General features: G+C 42.5%; 1 protein-coding gene across 1 annotated transcript in view; it reads left to right on the top strand.

Annotated features, from left to right (window-relative positions):
• Positions 1 to 3,777: 3,777 nt before the first annotated feature.
• The window catches only part of MYO7B (myosin VIIB), a 50,732-nt gene continuing 38,477 nt past the window's right edge, over positions 3,778 to 16,032 (top strand). Inside the window, exons 1-12 of the mRNA XM_075716167.1 lie at positions 3,778 to 3,795; positions 5,181 to 5,294; positions 5,928 to 6,080; positions 7,333 to 7,517; positions 8,368 to 8,489; positions 9,136 to 9,278; positions 9,370 to 9,483; positions 11,139 to 11,292; positions 12,361 to 12,437; positions 12,741 to 12,860; positions 13,085 to 13,227; positions 14,532 to 14,742. Coding sequence (XP_075572282.1) covers positions 3,778 to 3,795; positions 5,181 to 5,294; positions 5,928 to 6,080; positions 7,333 to 7,517; positions 8,368 to 8,489; positions 9,136 to 9,278; positions 9,370 to 9,483; positions 11,139 to 11,292; positions 12,361 to 12,437; positions 12,741 to 12,860; positions 13,085 to 13,227; positions 14,532 to 14,742 — 1,554 coding nt within the window. The remainder of the gene's footprint in view (positions 3,796 to 5,180; positions 5,295 to 5,927; positions 6,081 to 7,332; positions 7,518 to 8,367; positions 8,490 to 9,135; positions 9,279 to 9,369; positions 9,484 to 11,138; positions 11,293 to 12,360; positions 12,438 to 12,740; positions 12,861 to 13,084; positions 13,228 to 14,531; positions 14,743 to 16,032) is intronic.

The following is a 16,032-nucleotide window of genomic DNA, read 5'->3' as shown; positions in this document are numbered from 1 at the left end:
CTGAACCGGGAGCAAAGTCCTGCAATAAATAACCATGCTTCAGTCATTTCCTCCTTTGTGCAGCGGGGAACTGGCACTTGGTGAGTGATCCCTTAATGGTACCAGTACCAGTTTCACCTTTCTTTTCCTTCTTACTGCAATGCTTATGAAAAGAAGGGAACTAAGCTGCAGAAGCCAGACAGTGAAGATTTCTTCTGGAGAGGTAATTTCCCATCCTGTGGGGTGCAGTTTGTTTTATGGTGCTGCATTACTTTGGAAAGAAGAGCAACAGAGTGAGCCAGGCAGTGTCAGAAAGCGACCATTCAAGCAGGTGGGGGGCTGGCCACTTATGGCTTAACTGGGAATAAGCATTTTAAATGCTGAAACTGTGTATCCCAGGATTATACGGGATCTTGTCCCTACATGTCCATTCTTGGCTGCTATCATAGACTGGATCTGGAGCTAGCTATACCTTTGATGTGACACAGTATGGCTGTGCTGCATGTTTGCACATACCACTCCCTCTTTGTTCTGGGGTAGGCATTTCTGCTCTATTGCAGTATTCTGGTTTCTGGCGCAGGTGAAAAAGTATCTGTCAGTTGTGAGTCACTGTGGCTGACTGTGGCCCATCTTTGGCCTATGTTTGCTAAGTACCATGCTTCTGCACCACCTTGCATCGCTCATAGTAACAGGTCATCACATTCTTGAAGTTAATACGCAGATCCAGTTCCTGAGTCCTGAATAAGAACATGAGGACTTCACCATAAGAATAACTGATTATGAAACACAGAAGTTCCTTCTTGAGAAAGTGTAAAAAAACAACAGAAAAAACCCAAGCAGCCAGAAAGAACACATTCATGTTGCATTGTTAAATTTTCGTAGATGTTGTGCTACAAAATTGGGAATTGTCTTAGTTACAGATAAGCTCTGGCGGTTGCCGTAGTCTCACAGGGAAAAATCAATTCTTAGTATAGTCAGCAGGTGTTGTGTTGGGGACACAGCACTTGCAGTTTCTCCATGCGCCAGCCTTTGTTATTAAGTGTGACATTCCACTTCTTGTTATTGGGTCACCTATGTGAAAATTACATTTAAAATTCCTGCTTTAAAATGTGAGTTAGTGTTGGACTTCTACATCAGCCATCTGTCATCTCTTGAAGTTTCTATTTATTCTTCACTTTGGGTTCACAATATATTTTGTAATTTTGATAATTAGTTATTTTCAGCATATCTTATGATTACTTTAAAGTGGTAAATCATTCTGGGCTTACTCAGAAACCCTCTTCAATCCATGCTACTGTATAGCCCTTCATAGCCACAAATAGGGCACAAAGATCTTGTAGCTCGTCAAGGACTTTCTAGTTTCCATTTTGCTACCCTAACAGCCTTCCTTATGGTTAGGACATTGGTGTAACCCACAACAGTGGCAGTATCTTGCATACAGGAGTATAACAGCTCCTTCCATTTAGTCTGAAGAAAAGGTTGTTTATGCACCCATTGATTTTAAATAAGACCATGATTTATGGAAGCTATTTCTACCTTCCCAAATAACACAGAGAAAAAAAAGTGGGCAGCTATAGGAAAGCAAGTGATAAAATGAGCCCTAATTCTCTTACTGCAATGTTTTCTTCTAACATTGAAGTTTATTAAAACAAGAGGGAGAAAACAGTGGTATCCCCAAACTTCACCTTGGGGTTTTTTTTAATGGTAGTCTTCATTTTTCAAGAGCATGAATTTCCAAAAATAAAGACGTGACTTGAAACACTTTTCTGATAATTTAGTTGCAAATTTCTAAACCTCAGAAACTTGTATAGCTGCATCAATAAATGAAGATAAATTATAAAATTATTTAAATGATTCAATCAGAAAGCTAATGAAATCCGAGTACCTCTCAAAAAGATATACCATCCATATTATACAGAATTGTAGTTATCAGAAATTTTAAACATAAGATTTTAAAGTCTTTACACATGATAGAAGGAATCTCAGGGATTTCAGTGAAATTATTGATGAAGTATCCCATTAATCACTAATATTAATGGTACTGCAAACTCCAATTATCTGTACAGCATAGGTAGAAAATGGAACTTTCAACTCAGTTAATTTCTGGTTTTCTTGTTTTGCTCAAACTTTCCAGAGAACCTGTCCAAAACCCAGACAAACATAATTTAGGGCCAGAATAAAATAACTTCTCAAAAAAACTATGAGAAAATAAGAAATTTGCATTTGAGTGTCAAGATAAAACTGGAGCAGGTGTTTCTCTTCTTCATGGGGGATGTTCCAAGAGGTCAAGGACTTGCCTGGAATAAGTGCCAAAGATCAATTTCTGGTTCGGTACTGTCCACTCATCTTCTTGTAAAGTAGTTCCCAAGCACTTTGCTGTCAAACAGGAATGTACAGAAGGGATGCAGATGATTCAATATGTCCTCTTTGAGCATGAGTTGTAAAATCTGTTTGAGATAAAATGCTAAGAAAACACCATTGATAATAGACCATAAAAGGGTAAAAATAGAATTAATTTTTGGTCAAAGGTTAGCATTTTATGGAGTATTTTGCTTATTGCAAGCATTTAATTCTTATTATCAACTTTGAGCTGAGCCTTTTCTCTGGGTGTGCTGGAACAATGGATAGAGGGAGAGATCCTTTAGAGAAATGGAGGGGGCAGAATGGATCACACAGCTGAGAGAAGTTTGTCAATATGAGGCTGTGGAGAGCTGGGCTAATAACTGATGTCTGCTGCACACAGCAGCCACTGAATCACAGGTTACTTACCAGCCTTAATGTGCAGGGATCACCCCTGCTAGTAGGAAGAGATAATGGAAAAAACCCTGTCTGGAATTCTGGAAACATTTAAAGGGAACTTTGCAGAGTCTTTGCCTGTGATTTCCCATGCACAGTAAAAGGCATACAGTGGCCTTCCCACTGTAGCAAAAGTGGGAGCCAGCAAATTAGACCTAGTCCTGGAATCACGCCCAAAATCCAGCTGCAGTAGCCTATGGGACAGGAAGCGGCTTCTGAAGACTTTGGTTCCTGGCTGTTCCAAGGATCACAGCCTAAACGGCATCATCCCTTAATCAAAGCACTAGTGTAGATTTCTGGCCACCAATATTTTCACTATTATGTTCTTGATAGTGAGCTGCTAATTTTATTATTGTTCCTTCCTATTCCTTATTTTGCTGCTCATGCCTTCATTGCAACCCCTCCCATTCCAGCTAAGAAAGGTGAACTCTAGACCTTAGTTTCTGTATGGTTCAAGCTCTGAGAGTTTGAGGGTACTGAGCATCTTAGGAGAGTATGAATTCAATCTGTGTCACTGGGCTAGCCACTTGTAGGAACTGAACTGCTGGGTCAACAGACCACCCAAAGGTAACTCTACTGTGCATTGAATTACATTGCATTGTGGGGTCTTTTTATTTGTGAGCCAAACTTGAAGTTTAGCCAATAAATGTGCCTAACATTTGATTGAGGGAACTATTCTGTGTAAAAATGTGCATGGTGACTTCTTCAGGGTTGAGAGCACCTCCAGGCTTATGTGGTAGAACTTGGAGCAGACCACCACCCCAGTGCTGCATATCTTTGCTTTAGGTAGATGGTTTCATTGTTTCTACATTAGGTGTAGCTTATTATGATCCCTTTTGCTTTAATGAAATCTGTAAATATAATTATTTTAAGGCATTTTTCTGTTATTTTTACAAGGAAATATCTCTACCCCACTGTCCATTCTGATCAAAGCCTGAGCCCTTTTCTGGCCTAATCTTATGTTCTTGGCACTGCAGGTTGCATACAGTGATCTGAAACATAATGGTGGTTTTCAGAAAGGTAAGTCCTATTCCTTGCTGTGATTTACTGACTAGCCTGAGGCCCAAAGAGAAGAAAACTACCTTAACATCATGGTCCATCTCAGAAAGAAGATAGCAATAACCCAGTATCAACAAGGTATAAAATAATATCAATCTAGACTAGAGATGCAGAGGTGTCTTGCCTAGCCTGGCTGTGCTCATGCTGAACTGGTGACCTCTGTCACAAGGTGTGGCACTGAAACTACACAGATTACCTCTGGAGTTTTATTCAACACAAATGAGAGCTGTTAGTCTGTAACATACTTCATAACCTTGTGCAATGTTTATAGATGCTTTACACTCCAGTTGTTTGGTTTTAAATGTAAACCCATAAAGTATTTTGAGAGAAAAAAAGAAATAATTTTTCAGTAAAAAACTTGAAACTTTGACAGTAAATGCTGCAGTATGTAACAAAAGTTGTATAAGACAAGACACTCAGCTAGAAAGCCAGTTCCTCAGCAGGTGTAAGTATGAACTATCGATTGAAGATCTGACCTATAGCTTCACTCAATTTTCATTCCAGCCGTTAGAGTAAAGCTTTCTCTTTGAATGTGTATTAGTGCCTGGAGCAAGAGAAGGTATTCCTTGGGGCTTGGAGTTGGGGAGTATCACCAGGACAGTAGTGCAGGTGACACAAAGATGGTGCTCATTCCTAGGAAAGGGGAGCTGTGGCTCACACCTTTCCTCCCGTGACAGCAGAGCAGTTCTGCTTGCTTACTTGCTCTGCAGAGAGGCAGGATGTCGCCATGCCTCTACACATGTGAAGAGAGGAGCTGGGCTGAATAAAGAATGGGGTTTTTTTTTCCAAAGAGAAATCATGGATGCACTCACATTTCTAAGTGAATTCAACTATAGCAGAAAGAATATGTATCTAAAAACTCTTGCAACAGAGCCCTCTACATTTCCAGGTATCTAGTCTGTACATCTGTTTGTTTGTTTTTCTTTTTCCTGGTAATGTCTATGTTTTCAAGCATCAATTCTGAAAGAATACTATAGATAATGTGAGGCTGCCAAAGGCACTTTACCAGTATTCACTGTGCCCCCTGCCAATCTCTGGGAGGTAGTGGAGCTGAGTAATTGCTGTCCTTGTAAAAGGTGTTGCCTTATTTCCTCTTGTGAGACAGCTGGGTTTGATGACCTGTGCAAAGTCATGTTCCGGGTCAGCTGTGGAGCCAGGAGTGGAACTCAGAGGTCCCAATACTATAAATGTTAGACTGTACTGCCTGCAAGCAGTAAGAACTTATCCAGTTAAACACTGCTAAAGAAATCAAATTGCTAAAAAATTGAGACCAAGAGATGTATGCCTGTGAGCTACATGGCATCAGGTATGTTACTGTACTTGACAATAGCTTTTCTTCTCCCCAGGGTGATCATGTGTGGCTGGACGCTCAACCAAACAGTGAATTTAATGTCCCTATTGGGGCAGTTGTGAAGGACTCTGACTCAGGACGGATCTTGCTAGAGGATGATGAAGGCAAGGTGGGCTATGCTATAACTTTCTGTAAAAGATGAACATAAAATTTAAAAGTACAAAGTACAAAAGAATGGCCCTATTGAGTCAGACCAAAGCTCCATCTAGCCAAATGATCTGACTTTGATAATGTCTGGTAGGATATACTGGAAGAAAGAATATAAAAATAAGGCAAGTATAGGGTGACACCCTAGACTCCCCAGGTCCCAGCACTATGAAGACTTAGAGCTTCCTGAGCTAGAGGTTATATCTACGTAGTTAAGAAAAGGAAATGGACAGGCTCCAATCCCTAAATTTGGTGGAGCTTTAGGTGAAATCGTGATCCCACTAAAGTCAGTTGGGGTTTCATCCCTACCTCATACAATGCTGTGGCTGTGATGACCTGACAGAGCTGCACTCTGAACAATGCTACATTTGCTGATGTCCAGAACCCACCTGAATGGCTTCATCTGGTGTTTTAAATCATCTGGTCCTGGGGAACAGCAAACCAGTTAATTTCTGTAGTTCAGTCAACTGTTTGTTAGAATATGCTGGTTTGAGCATGGATTATACCGAAGCTTGCTCTGGTCTAAAATGGCTCTCCTTCATTTACCTCTGAGCAACAGCATAACACATTAAAGCTGATGCCTTGCCTTTTTCAGGAACACTGGATCACGGCTCGGAATATGCACATGGTGCGCCTGATGCACCCTTCCTCTGTCCAGGGGGTGGAAGACATGATCCGCCTCGGGGATCTCCATGAAGCAGGCATGGTGCACAACCTCCTCATCCGCCACCAGGAGCACAAAATCTATGTGAGTGCCAAGGTCACCAGGCATAGTACTTTCAGGAACAACCTCTACTACACATTTAGTGGAGCGACCTGAGCAGCCTGCAAGCCTTTCATACATGGGGCCCTCTGCTTCCTTTACTGATTGAGGGTGCCAAGGAGACACAGCATAGTTTTTCTCTTCTTTCATTTGAGTACTTTGGCTCTTAAGAAGAGAGCTAATAGCAGTCTCTGAAATCACAGAGATATGCATAGGTAGTGACCCTGCTTACTTTCTCCTAGAGGGATCATTTGCAGTGATCAGTGACTGACAGCTAAATCCAGCCCATGTTACAGCTTAGTGCTGCTATTACCTGCAGCTGTGACACAAGATCAATCTAACTAGTACACAGTGACATGATTTGGATTGTCCTCCAGTCCAAGTCAATGTTTACTTGATTTTGATGTAATAAAATATATGAAGAATAAATCTGGATATTTAGGACACCTGGTTTCATTTCTTGTCCATTACAGGTTTTATCTGTGACTGAGCAATTCAGCATTTTTAGTTTCTTTGTTCCTTAGTTCCCAGCTTCTAATATGATAATAATATTCAGGTTTTTCCATGCTTTGCCTGCGATGTGATATACACCATAGGAGACGAGCTGTCTTTTACAACACAGATGTGGTGACGTTTAGTGTAATCAAGGACTGATTTTATAGATGCTGCAGTTGTAACTGGCAAGATGTGTGCATAGACCTGTTATATTAGACTCTAGCAGTGTGCAGCTGTCTTATGTAGAAGTTCTTGAACAATATTATTGCCTTGCATTTCCACAGCCTTCAACAGCCTCCTTCATTTCAATGGTGCTGTTGTTGATGTTACTAAGTTACTGTATGAATAACACAACCATAACATTGCCCATTAGCAAAACTCAGCTAAATGTGCACTAGAACACAAAAATAGCTTAACAAAACATTAAAAACAGCTTATGATAACACACAAAAATGCCAGGTCAAATTGGACTTTCTTGTGCTTTAGCTTGAGACAGTGAAGCGAGCTGTGATTTGGCAAGGAGATTATAGCTAGCATTCTTCCTTTTGCAAAAACCTCCGTATCCTGGGATATTTAATAGCAGCTTATAGTGAGGAACCAGGCTCTCAGCCTCACCTAAGTGCTGCTGTGGATCTCCCAGGCATCCCCCCTGCCTCTATTTAGATTTATACTGCAAGTGGCTTTGGTTGTATTCTTGTTTGCAGGTTTGCTGCTAGAGGTAATGCTCATAACTGTTTTCCAGACTTACACAGGATCAATCTTGGTAGCAGTGAATCCATACCAGCTGCTGCCCCTCTACACAATCGATCAGATCAAGCTGTACTGTAACAAGAGGATTGGAGAGCTACCACCTCATGTCTTCGCCATTGCAGACAACTGTTATTTCAATATGAAGAGGAATAAGAGAGACCAGTGCTGTGTGATCAGGTGACTGGACTCAGAGAGGATGAGTAGCAGAAACCAAGTCTGGCATGTTTTTGGGGCACCTTTGTGGACACAGGAGACCTTCCAAATGGAAGGGCACAGATAAGACTAGAGACAACAGGAAGGAAATATTTTCTCCCCTGCTACTTCACTTCCAGTTAGGGCTGCAAAAGGTAGAACATAAGCAAGGTATTTCTGAAGTCCATTGTTTTCCCCCAGAATCTTTGAATGTGGTGATACATTCTGCACGTGGTCACTACATATAGAAACATAAAATATGAGCCTGTGAGATGTAAGGCTATCTTTTACCTTGGGGACACGATACTTACATTACATGTATTTTCTGAGAATAGAGATTTCCTGGAGAAAAACAACCTCTGCTCACTTGAAGATGGAGGGAAGCTTTCTTCATCCTATAAACACATAACATGTATCCATTTTCTGTTAACCATCAGTGTGAAGAAACAGATGTCTTATTGCAATAATATCTGATTATAGCTGAGGCAACTCAGTTGATGTACTAAGACTAGCATTGAAAATCTGGTAAAGCATTAAAGAGGAAAAGCAAGTGGTCATTTAATTTGCACTGGTACAGAATGTCTTCCATGGATTTGCTTGTTTTTAATCAGTGGGAGAACTTAGTCCTCAGCCTAAGTCTGAAAAACAACTTACATTTTAGCAAGTAAGATGGTGAAAGACTAAAATTCTCCAGCCCTCCATGAAAGACAGTCAGATCTGCCATTCACAGGATAAATATAAGTGGGATTTTTTTTTTTAACTTGGTCTGCCATTTTGCCACCCTAGCCAAAAAAAGAAGAAAGGAAACCTGTAATGATCTTGTTTCTTACTGCAGTGGAGAATCTGGAGCTGGGAAGACTGAAAGCACAAAGCTAATACTACAGTTTTTGGCAGCTGTCAGTGGCCAGCATTCCTGGATAGAGCAGCAAATCTTAGAGGCCAACCCCATTCTGGAAGGTGGGTTATTTAGCAAACATGCCTGATTTGCCACCTTTATCTCAGGGTTTTTGTAGCAGCATAAAAAATTCAGAAACAGATCTTTGAACCATTATTGCATAACTGCTAAAAACCCTGAAACACTGGTGATGCAGGGTAAAAGTTCTCTATACTTTTCTGCCATGTCCCCATGAAGTCCACAGAAGCTCCCACGCTGTAGGAGGAGGTGCCACTCTAGTATGTAACCCAGAACTGCTGGGAGCACATGAGTCCTTGGGAATGCAGAGCCCATTGACTGGCCAAGCATAGATGTATGTGTGAGGGAGCTCCCTGAGACACCCATCTTTCTCTATAGAGGGATCCAGTGTGTTCCCAGTAAGTCCTTCTGGAGTTCTTCAGACTTGCCCAGCTCTCTTGGCTGGCCAGATATAGGCCGCATTTGGATCATCTGAATATGTCTTTTAGGACCCAATTATCTGGATGCACAGTATGCCTGCCTCTCTCTTTAGGAGGCAGCCTGAGACCAGTCACTCTTCAGTGCTTCTCAGCACTGTCACTTGGAACACAATGTGTAAAATACTAGCAGCAAAAAAGAAGGCATAAAAAATAGACTTGATGTTTATTAGCTAAAATAATCCAGATGCTATCTCTGTCCCTTGCCCATCAGCTTTTGGAAATGCCAAGACAATTCGAAATGACAATTCAAGCCGCTTTGGGAAATACATTGATATCCACTTCAACCAAAATGGTGTGATAGAAGGAGCCCGGATAGAACAGTTTCTTCTGGAGAAGTCCCGGGTTTGCCGGCAGGTGAGGGCACTGGCAGATGTCCATTCTGCCTGCTCCTGTGTTACAAGCCTATGCTGACAAGGCTGTTCATTGGCCTATTTCTTTCTTTCAGGCTCCAGAGGAAAGGAATTATCACATCTTCTACTGCATGCTAATGGGGATGAATATAGAGCAGAAAAAGATGCTGAATCTGGGCACTGCTTCAGAGTACACTTATCTTACTATGGTAACAGTCTCAGCTTTCTTCTCCATTATCCCTCTGCCATTTGCTTCTCCCAGCGAGCAATTACAATCAATAGGAGCTGCAGATGGGTAGTTACCAAAACTGAACAAGCCTTTCCTTAGAGTACCAGAAGCAGTAACACCAAAAGTGCTGTGAGCCTCAGTTTCAGAGATTTATTGTAATGTCCACCAGTGGGAGGCAGCTTGTGGCAGTTCAAAGCTTTCTATCAAAGACTTAAAAAACATAAAGGACATAAAGGAGGTAGGAAATATCCCCCACTTTCACAGGTACTCAGATTTCAGATCTCATGCCAGGGAGAATATTAATCAGGTATATATACTTCAGGAGAAAATGAATAAGCAGAAACAGTGCCAAGAATCCTAGTCCTTATATCTGATCTTATATAAATAATGCAGGAAGCTGGCATTCAATCTAATCTCCAACACCTAATGTTAATGTCCATGTCTGGGCTTATAGTGGCAGGAGTGGGATGTTCATAGGTGAGATTTTTGAAAATAGGTAGTTAGTTGGTTTAGGGCATGAAAGACATTGTGAAAATCCTGTTCTTTAGCCTGTGCAGATACCTCATATTAAATATGTCAGCTGGTTTGATTTGGGCTGTTCTACAGCTGTGGAAAAATGGCGCTAAGTTCTGCCTCTGCTGAAGCTAATGGGAGCTGGGCATCTACTTTCAGAGGAAAATAAATCAAGCCTATAAAGCTGCTTCTGGAGTCTCAAAAGCAACACTGTTAAAGTTGCTGGAGATTTTTTCAAATGTAATGTTTTCAAAATAGCAGTGATCTTGCAGCAAGAGCTGATGACTGCAATTCACACATTGGCCATTCCATAAAAAGGTCTGCAGTTCCTTGGGTCAGCAGTAAGGCAGTATAATACAGAGACAGGAGGATTGGATTGAAGGAGAACCTATCCATGGGTTTGTTCAGGTCAGCTGTTGGCACAAACTGGCATGTTTACATGCTGTAAACTGAAATGTCTAGAAATACTTCACTTTGATAATCATCACACTATCTTGTTGGTAATAGCAAGAATAAAAAAGGCATTTTCCCATCTCCATTTGGGCTGAAAATAGTTTCTGTCAGGAGCAGCATCCTAGGATCTGCGGTGCAGGCTTTGCTGAAGGTTCTTCTGATACTGCCTTGGATGCTTCCATCTGCCTTCCACTAGATGCTAATATTCTTATTTTGAGATTTGCCTTCTACTACTGATCCAATCCTACTTGCTTTGATTTGGGATTAGGGCTCTTAATGGTCCATTGACGAGGCAGAGAGAGGAGACCAAGGTAACAAGCATGGCCTTGTAAGTGTAGATAGCTTTGTCAAAGTTTCCTGTCCTTCTATGCTCCAGAGCAGCCTTCCCCTCAGCTTTTCCTTTTGGCTTTCCCAGTATTCAGTCTATCCCTGGAGAAATGCATTATTTAGCCCTCTCCTAATGCATTCTTTTTGAGAGTAGAGATGAGGGAAGAAACAGCCATGGAAAGAACATATAGAATGTCTAAATAGGCTTTTACTTTGTGTCTTGTGGCAAGTGGCTCACGGGGCATCCACATTGTGTACAAGGGTTTGTCAGCCTGCAGATCCTTTCTTCCTTGTATGGGTGCTGGGAGGATTTTCCTTACCTGTGGGTGTGGTGTCTTGCAGGGCAACTGCATGTCCTGTGACGGCCGGAATGACACGAAGGATTATGCCCACATCCGCTCGGCTATGAAGATCCTCATGTTCTCAGATTCTGAGCAGTGGGACATCAGCAAGCTGCTGGCTGCAATCCTACACCTGGGGAATGTAGAGTTCGAAGGTAAACTCAGCATTGTCTGTGCTTGGACTTTCCTCAGACTCCATGGTAAAGGCCTAAAGGTGCTGCCTGCTTCCATCTGTACAGATTAGGTTGTGCTGCTCTGCCCTGTATAAACAGGCGAACACGGTTGGAAGGGCTGGCAGATAAGCACCATAAAATTTTGATTTGTGACTCCGCTGCCTAGTGTTTTAAAAAACATAATCTTATTATTGTTTTGTCACACTGTCAGGTTTCCGTGGTTATAAATAGGCCCTTATCACACAAACTGAAACAACAGATAATATAATGCCATGTTACATTTGCTGACTGTTGTGCTACACAAGCCAGAGGACACAGGAGCAACTGAGTGATGTTTGCTGTGGAGATGATAGCAGTCGTTTTCCTGGGTTTGGTGAACACTCACCTGCATAAGTGCACTTCTGGTATGGCACAGGCACAGTGTGAGACACGTACCAGCAGGATGCCAGAAGCTCTCACATTTTAGAAAAGGACTCCTTCTCACGTTGTGATACAGAGGGCCCAATACAGTAATGCCAGCTGGATTCTTTGGAGTAATGCTGGCTGCTAAAACGAGGGATTTCCCTTGTTCCCTTTTGTTGTCTAATTTTCCCACAAGCCAGATACACAGAAAAAAATATTTTCAGAAACACATTTTCTGAAGTCAGATACCACTTCCCCAGAAACCCAATAACTACTATTTAAAATTAATAACCTTGTCAGTTTTGCTGCTCTTTTTAGCCTGATGTTCTGGAGTTGTGAGTGCCTCATACATCCCAGGATCCCTGGTGTAATCATAGAATCATAGAATCATAGAATTGTTTAGGTTGGAAAAGACCTTTAAGATCATCCAGTCCAACCATTAACCTACACTACCAAGTCCACACTAAACCAATCAAATCAGGACCCTCCTTAGTAAAATCATCAAACCCAGGAGTTTGAAAAGATAACTTACTGCTTTGCCACATTCCCAGAGCTACAGGGTTACAGAAATATGACTGCAATAACAGCACAGCCCCCCCACCGTAGCAGAAATGATTCACCCTGAGATTGACTGTTTCCTCATTGTAGCGGCTGTGTACGACAACTTGGACTGCTCTGATGTGATGGACTCACCACACTTTTCAATTGCAACCAAATTGCTTGAGGTAATGGACTCTCATCTTCTCCTACTAGTTCGCTCCTTCACCCTTGCTTCCTGAGCACACTGACAAAGCATGTATCTGTGGAATGTTTATGTATGGATGCATGTATGTCCCCTTCTTCCTGCTGACACTCAAGTGATGCTGTTGCAGATGTTTCTCTGAGCTAGGAGACCTTTAGCTGGGACAGCAGGCCACCAGTGAATGCTTCTGGACAGGCAGTTTGTCATGGCCCTTTTCCTGAGACAGACTTTGCTGGATCTTCTTTATCCACCTGGAATGACCAGGTTGCCATGACTGTTCCTCCAGGTGGACTCCAGTGAACTCCAGAACAGCCTCACAAACCTCTCCATCATTGTCCGAGGAGAAAGTGTGTCCAGGCCTCTGAACATAGTTCAAGCTGCAGATGGGAGGGATGCCTTTGTGAAGGTACTGGTGCTTACATCTTCTCTGTTTAAAGACTGGGGATGCTTTCAGAGCTGTCTGTCTTACTGGTTGAGGAGCCTTATGTGGCAAACATTCACCCAGAGGGCTCCGGTCCCTCATAGTTTTCAGGCATAGTTTGACAGCATTGTAGCAGCACGATAGCAAGCAGTAAGCTATGTCCAAAGACTGTAATGATGGGCTCTAATTCCTCTTTCATTTTTTCTCAGGGTATATATGGACGGATTTTCCTGTGGGTAGTGAACAAGATCAACTCAGCCATTTTCAATCCAGCTTCTCAGAAGCATAAAGACAGACGTCAGTCCATTGGGCTGTTGGACATTTTTGGGTTTGAAAACTTCAGCAACAACAGGTAGGAGGCTCTAGATTCATTTCCACTAGGAAGCTGAAAGCAGCTGATGTAAAGGGAAAGAATGAAAAAACAGACAGACACATGCTCTTTCACTGTCATCCTGATTCTCAGAAAAGCAGTGAAATTTCCATCACTGAATTTTCCCAGTGATGATCATGGACAGATTCAATTTTTCTTCAGTCTTGGTCATATTTCTGCCTCCTCCCCCAACCTTCATTTTGGTGCAGCCGTTGCACATGTCTATTCCAAAACCTCAGGAATTTTCTCAGAGGAGATGGCTATGAAGCTGCTATGAGCAGGCAGCCACTATATGAGGATGTAGTATGTCCCCATGTCTCTGTACCAAATTTTCTTGTTCCATAGCATTTTTACAATGTCTCTTGGGATATATTTTGCATATAGTACAAAGGAGGCTGTGTTGTGTTTCCCATTTCAGCTCATGCTTCCATCTTGCCCAGTGTTCTCCCATGTCTTCTCTGGGACTGCTTTGTTTCTCTACTCTTAAGGACAGGTCAGGAAAATACCTGGTCGGTATATTGTTGTCCCACTGCTACCTCTCCTACTGGTGGTTTCAGTCCCAAAGCACCATTTCTGTTTGCTCTTCTCTATGGGGGCAGCATTTCTCTCAGTTGTGTGGTACCATATCATCAGTACTTCACAAACCATCAGCACATGTTCTGCAGTCTTTTCCAATCCATTTCAACTGATGCATCTTGCTGGCTTTCAGCAAGATAATATTCCTCACTGACTTTTGGAACATGGTCTAGGAACTGTTCAGCCCATCTTCTATCTTTTGTATTCTCTCCTATTATTTTATGCTATTCCCAAAGGCTGCAGTCCACATGGGGCCTTACTGTGGTGAGCACTCCACAGGCACACACAGTGTGCTACAGCAATTACCTGGTAATGAAACTCAAATGCAGCATTAAGGAGTAACTAACAAAAGAAGTGGTAGTGTCAGTGCAAGTAAAAACACATCACACACTCATATAGTCAAGCTATTTTCACAGTTATATGTTCCCCTTTATCTCTACATTTTCTTGAAACACACACAAGATCTTTCCTTGCTTACTCAGCAACACTCAATCGTCACTTGGCTCATTTCTGCTTATCTTTATCATAGCAGAAGATGTATCCCTTATATTGCTAAGATTGGCAACATGCAGTGGTGGTGATCATTAACACCGTGGAATATAGCAGTAGTATATCTGGATATGTATTTAATACAGAGAATAAACAAATACCATAGAGCAGTGCAGCACTGGCCAAGGATGACCATGGGTTCCCATCTTGTCACCCCCCAGTTTTGAGCAGCTCTGCATTAACATTGCCAATGAGCACCTTCAGCAGTTCTTCGTGCACCATATCTTCAAGCTGGAGCAAGAGGAATACCTGGCAGAGCACATTGCCTGGAATAAGATTGACTTCACTGATAACCGCCAGGCTCTGGAAGTCATCGCACTCAAGCCTATGAATATCATCTCCCTCATTGATGAAGAGAGCAAGTTCCCAAAGGTAAATTTCTGGTTTCACCTGCAATGCCTGGCTTTGCACACAGCTCACAGGTAACACTTGGCTTCACACACAGAAAAGTGCAAAACTGGCTTCTGGATACATTATAAGAGGCAATGTCTTCTCCCCATAGATGTTCCTTTTAAATTAGGTCACTATGCAAATGCTTTGGTCTCTGCTGGAGTGTGCTCTTCCTGGTACCTTGCTGTTGAAACTCTTACAGCTGTTCCAGACAGAGAAGGAAGGAGTCTGGATCATTTTACAAGAGCTTCTTAGGAAATCTTTGAATTTGCATATTATTTGAGTGTTGTTCTGCTGTTGGTCTGGGCTGCAGCTTGCTCTTTCTTCTCCTGGATGACAGACCTAGTTAAGCAATGTCACTGTTGTGAGGAAATGTTATTCTGCAAAGATGCAGGCATCTCAAACAGGGGAGCAGAGATGAAAGTAACATCTGATCTCAGACATCCCTGCAGAGCATTTTCATAGTCTGCAGAGCACGGTGAGGCTAAGCAGGAGTGCTGGTACAGGAATCAGACGGCAATGTGGGCTTGTCCAGAAAAGCAAGCCCCTGCCTCAGCTCATTTGTAGTCCTCAGGTAGCAATTTGAGAGGATCATGTACAGGCAGACAGCTTTCCCCTTTCTTCCCTAAGAAGAGGGTGGTCCCCACTGTATGTCCTGCAGTCAGGACAAGAAAGCATCTCTATGATTCCTGGAGCCCATGACTTCTCAGATAACACAGCACTCACTACCCCTAGCACAGGCCAGTGAGCAGAGCCAGCCTCACATGCACCACAAGGAAATGAGATTGTGATGGCACCCCTTGAAGAGAAGCACCCAGCTGCCTGCCTGCCTGTGGAAGTCATGATCTGGGCATGCCGACTGGTATCTGCTCAGGGCAGCCTTCTTCCAGCGATCTCTGAGTCTTTCACCAGTTAGGAAGTGAAAGAAGAACTATGCCTGCCTGGGAGAAGGAGCACACACCCCTCAGAGCATGGCTGGGCAGGACGGCATGGGAAGGTTGGCGAGGGGCTCTGCTTGTGAGGTCCAAACATTTGGGAAATTCTCAGCGCACCTGGTGATGTTAGTAATGTTATGGGGGTTTATGTACAGCCCTAAAATATCAGGCCTTATGCTCTGGTGGTGTGTTCTGTCCTGATGCTTGAGAGAAGGGTCTGTGTAAAAGGGAAGACACTTCTGGCACTACCTTCCTTCAGATCTACTACACAAATAAGGGCCAGAATTTGAGCTTTTGTTATCTCTGAGCACCACTTCTATTTGTTCTCTGAGCATTG

The sequence above is a fragment of the Pelecanus crispus genome, chromosome 9 (assembly GCF_030463565.1).
Source record: "Pelecanus crispus isolate bPelCri1 chromosome 9, bPelCri1.pri, whole genome shotgun sequence".
Taxonomy (NCBI): domain Eukaryota; kingdom Metazoa; phylum Chordata; class Aves; order Pelecaniformes; family Pelecanidae; genus Pelecanus; species Pelecanus crispus.
The sequence above is the reverse complement of the archived record's forward strand: the minus strand, read 5'-3'. Positions and strand labels throughout refer to the sequence as shown.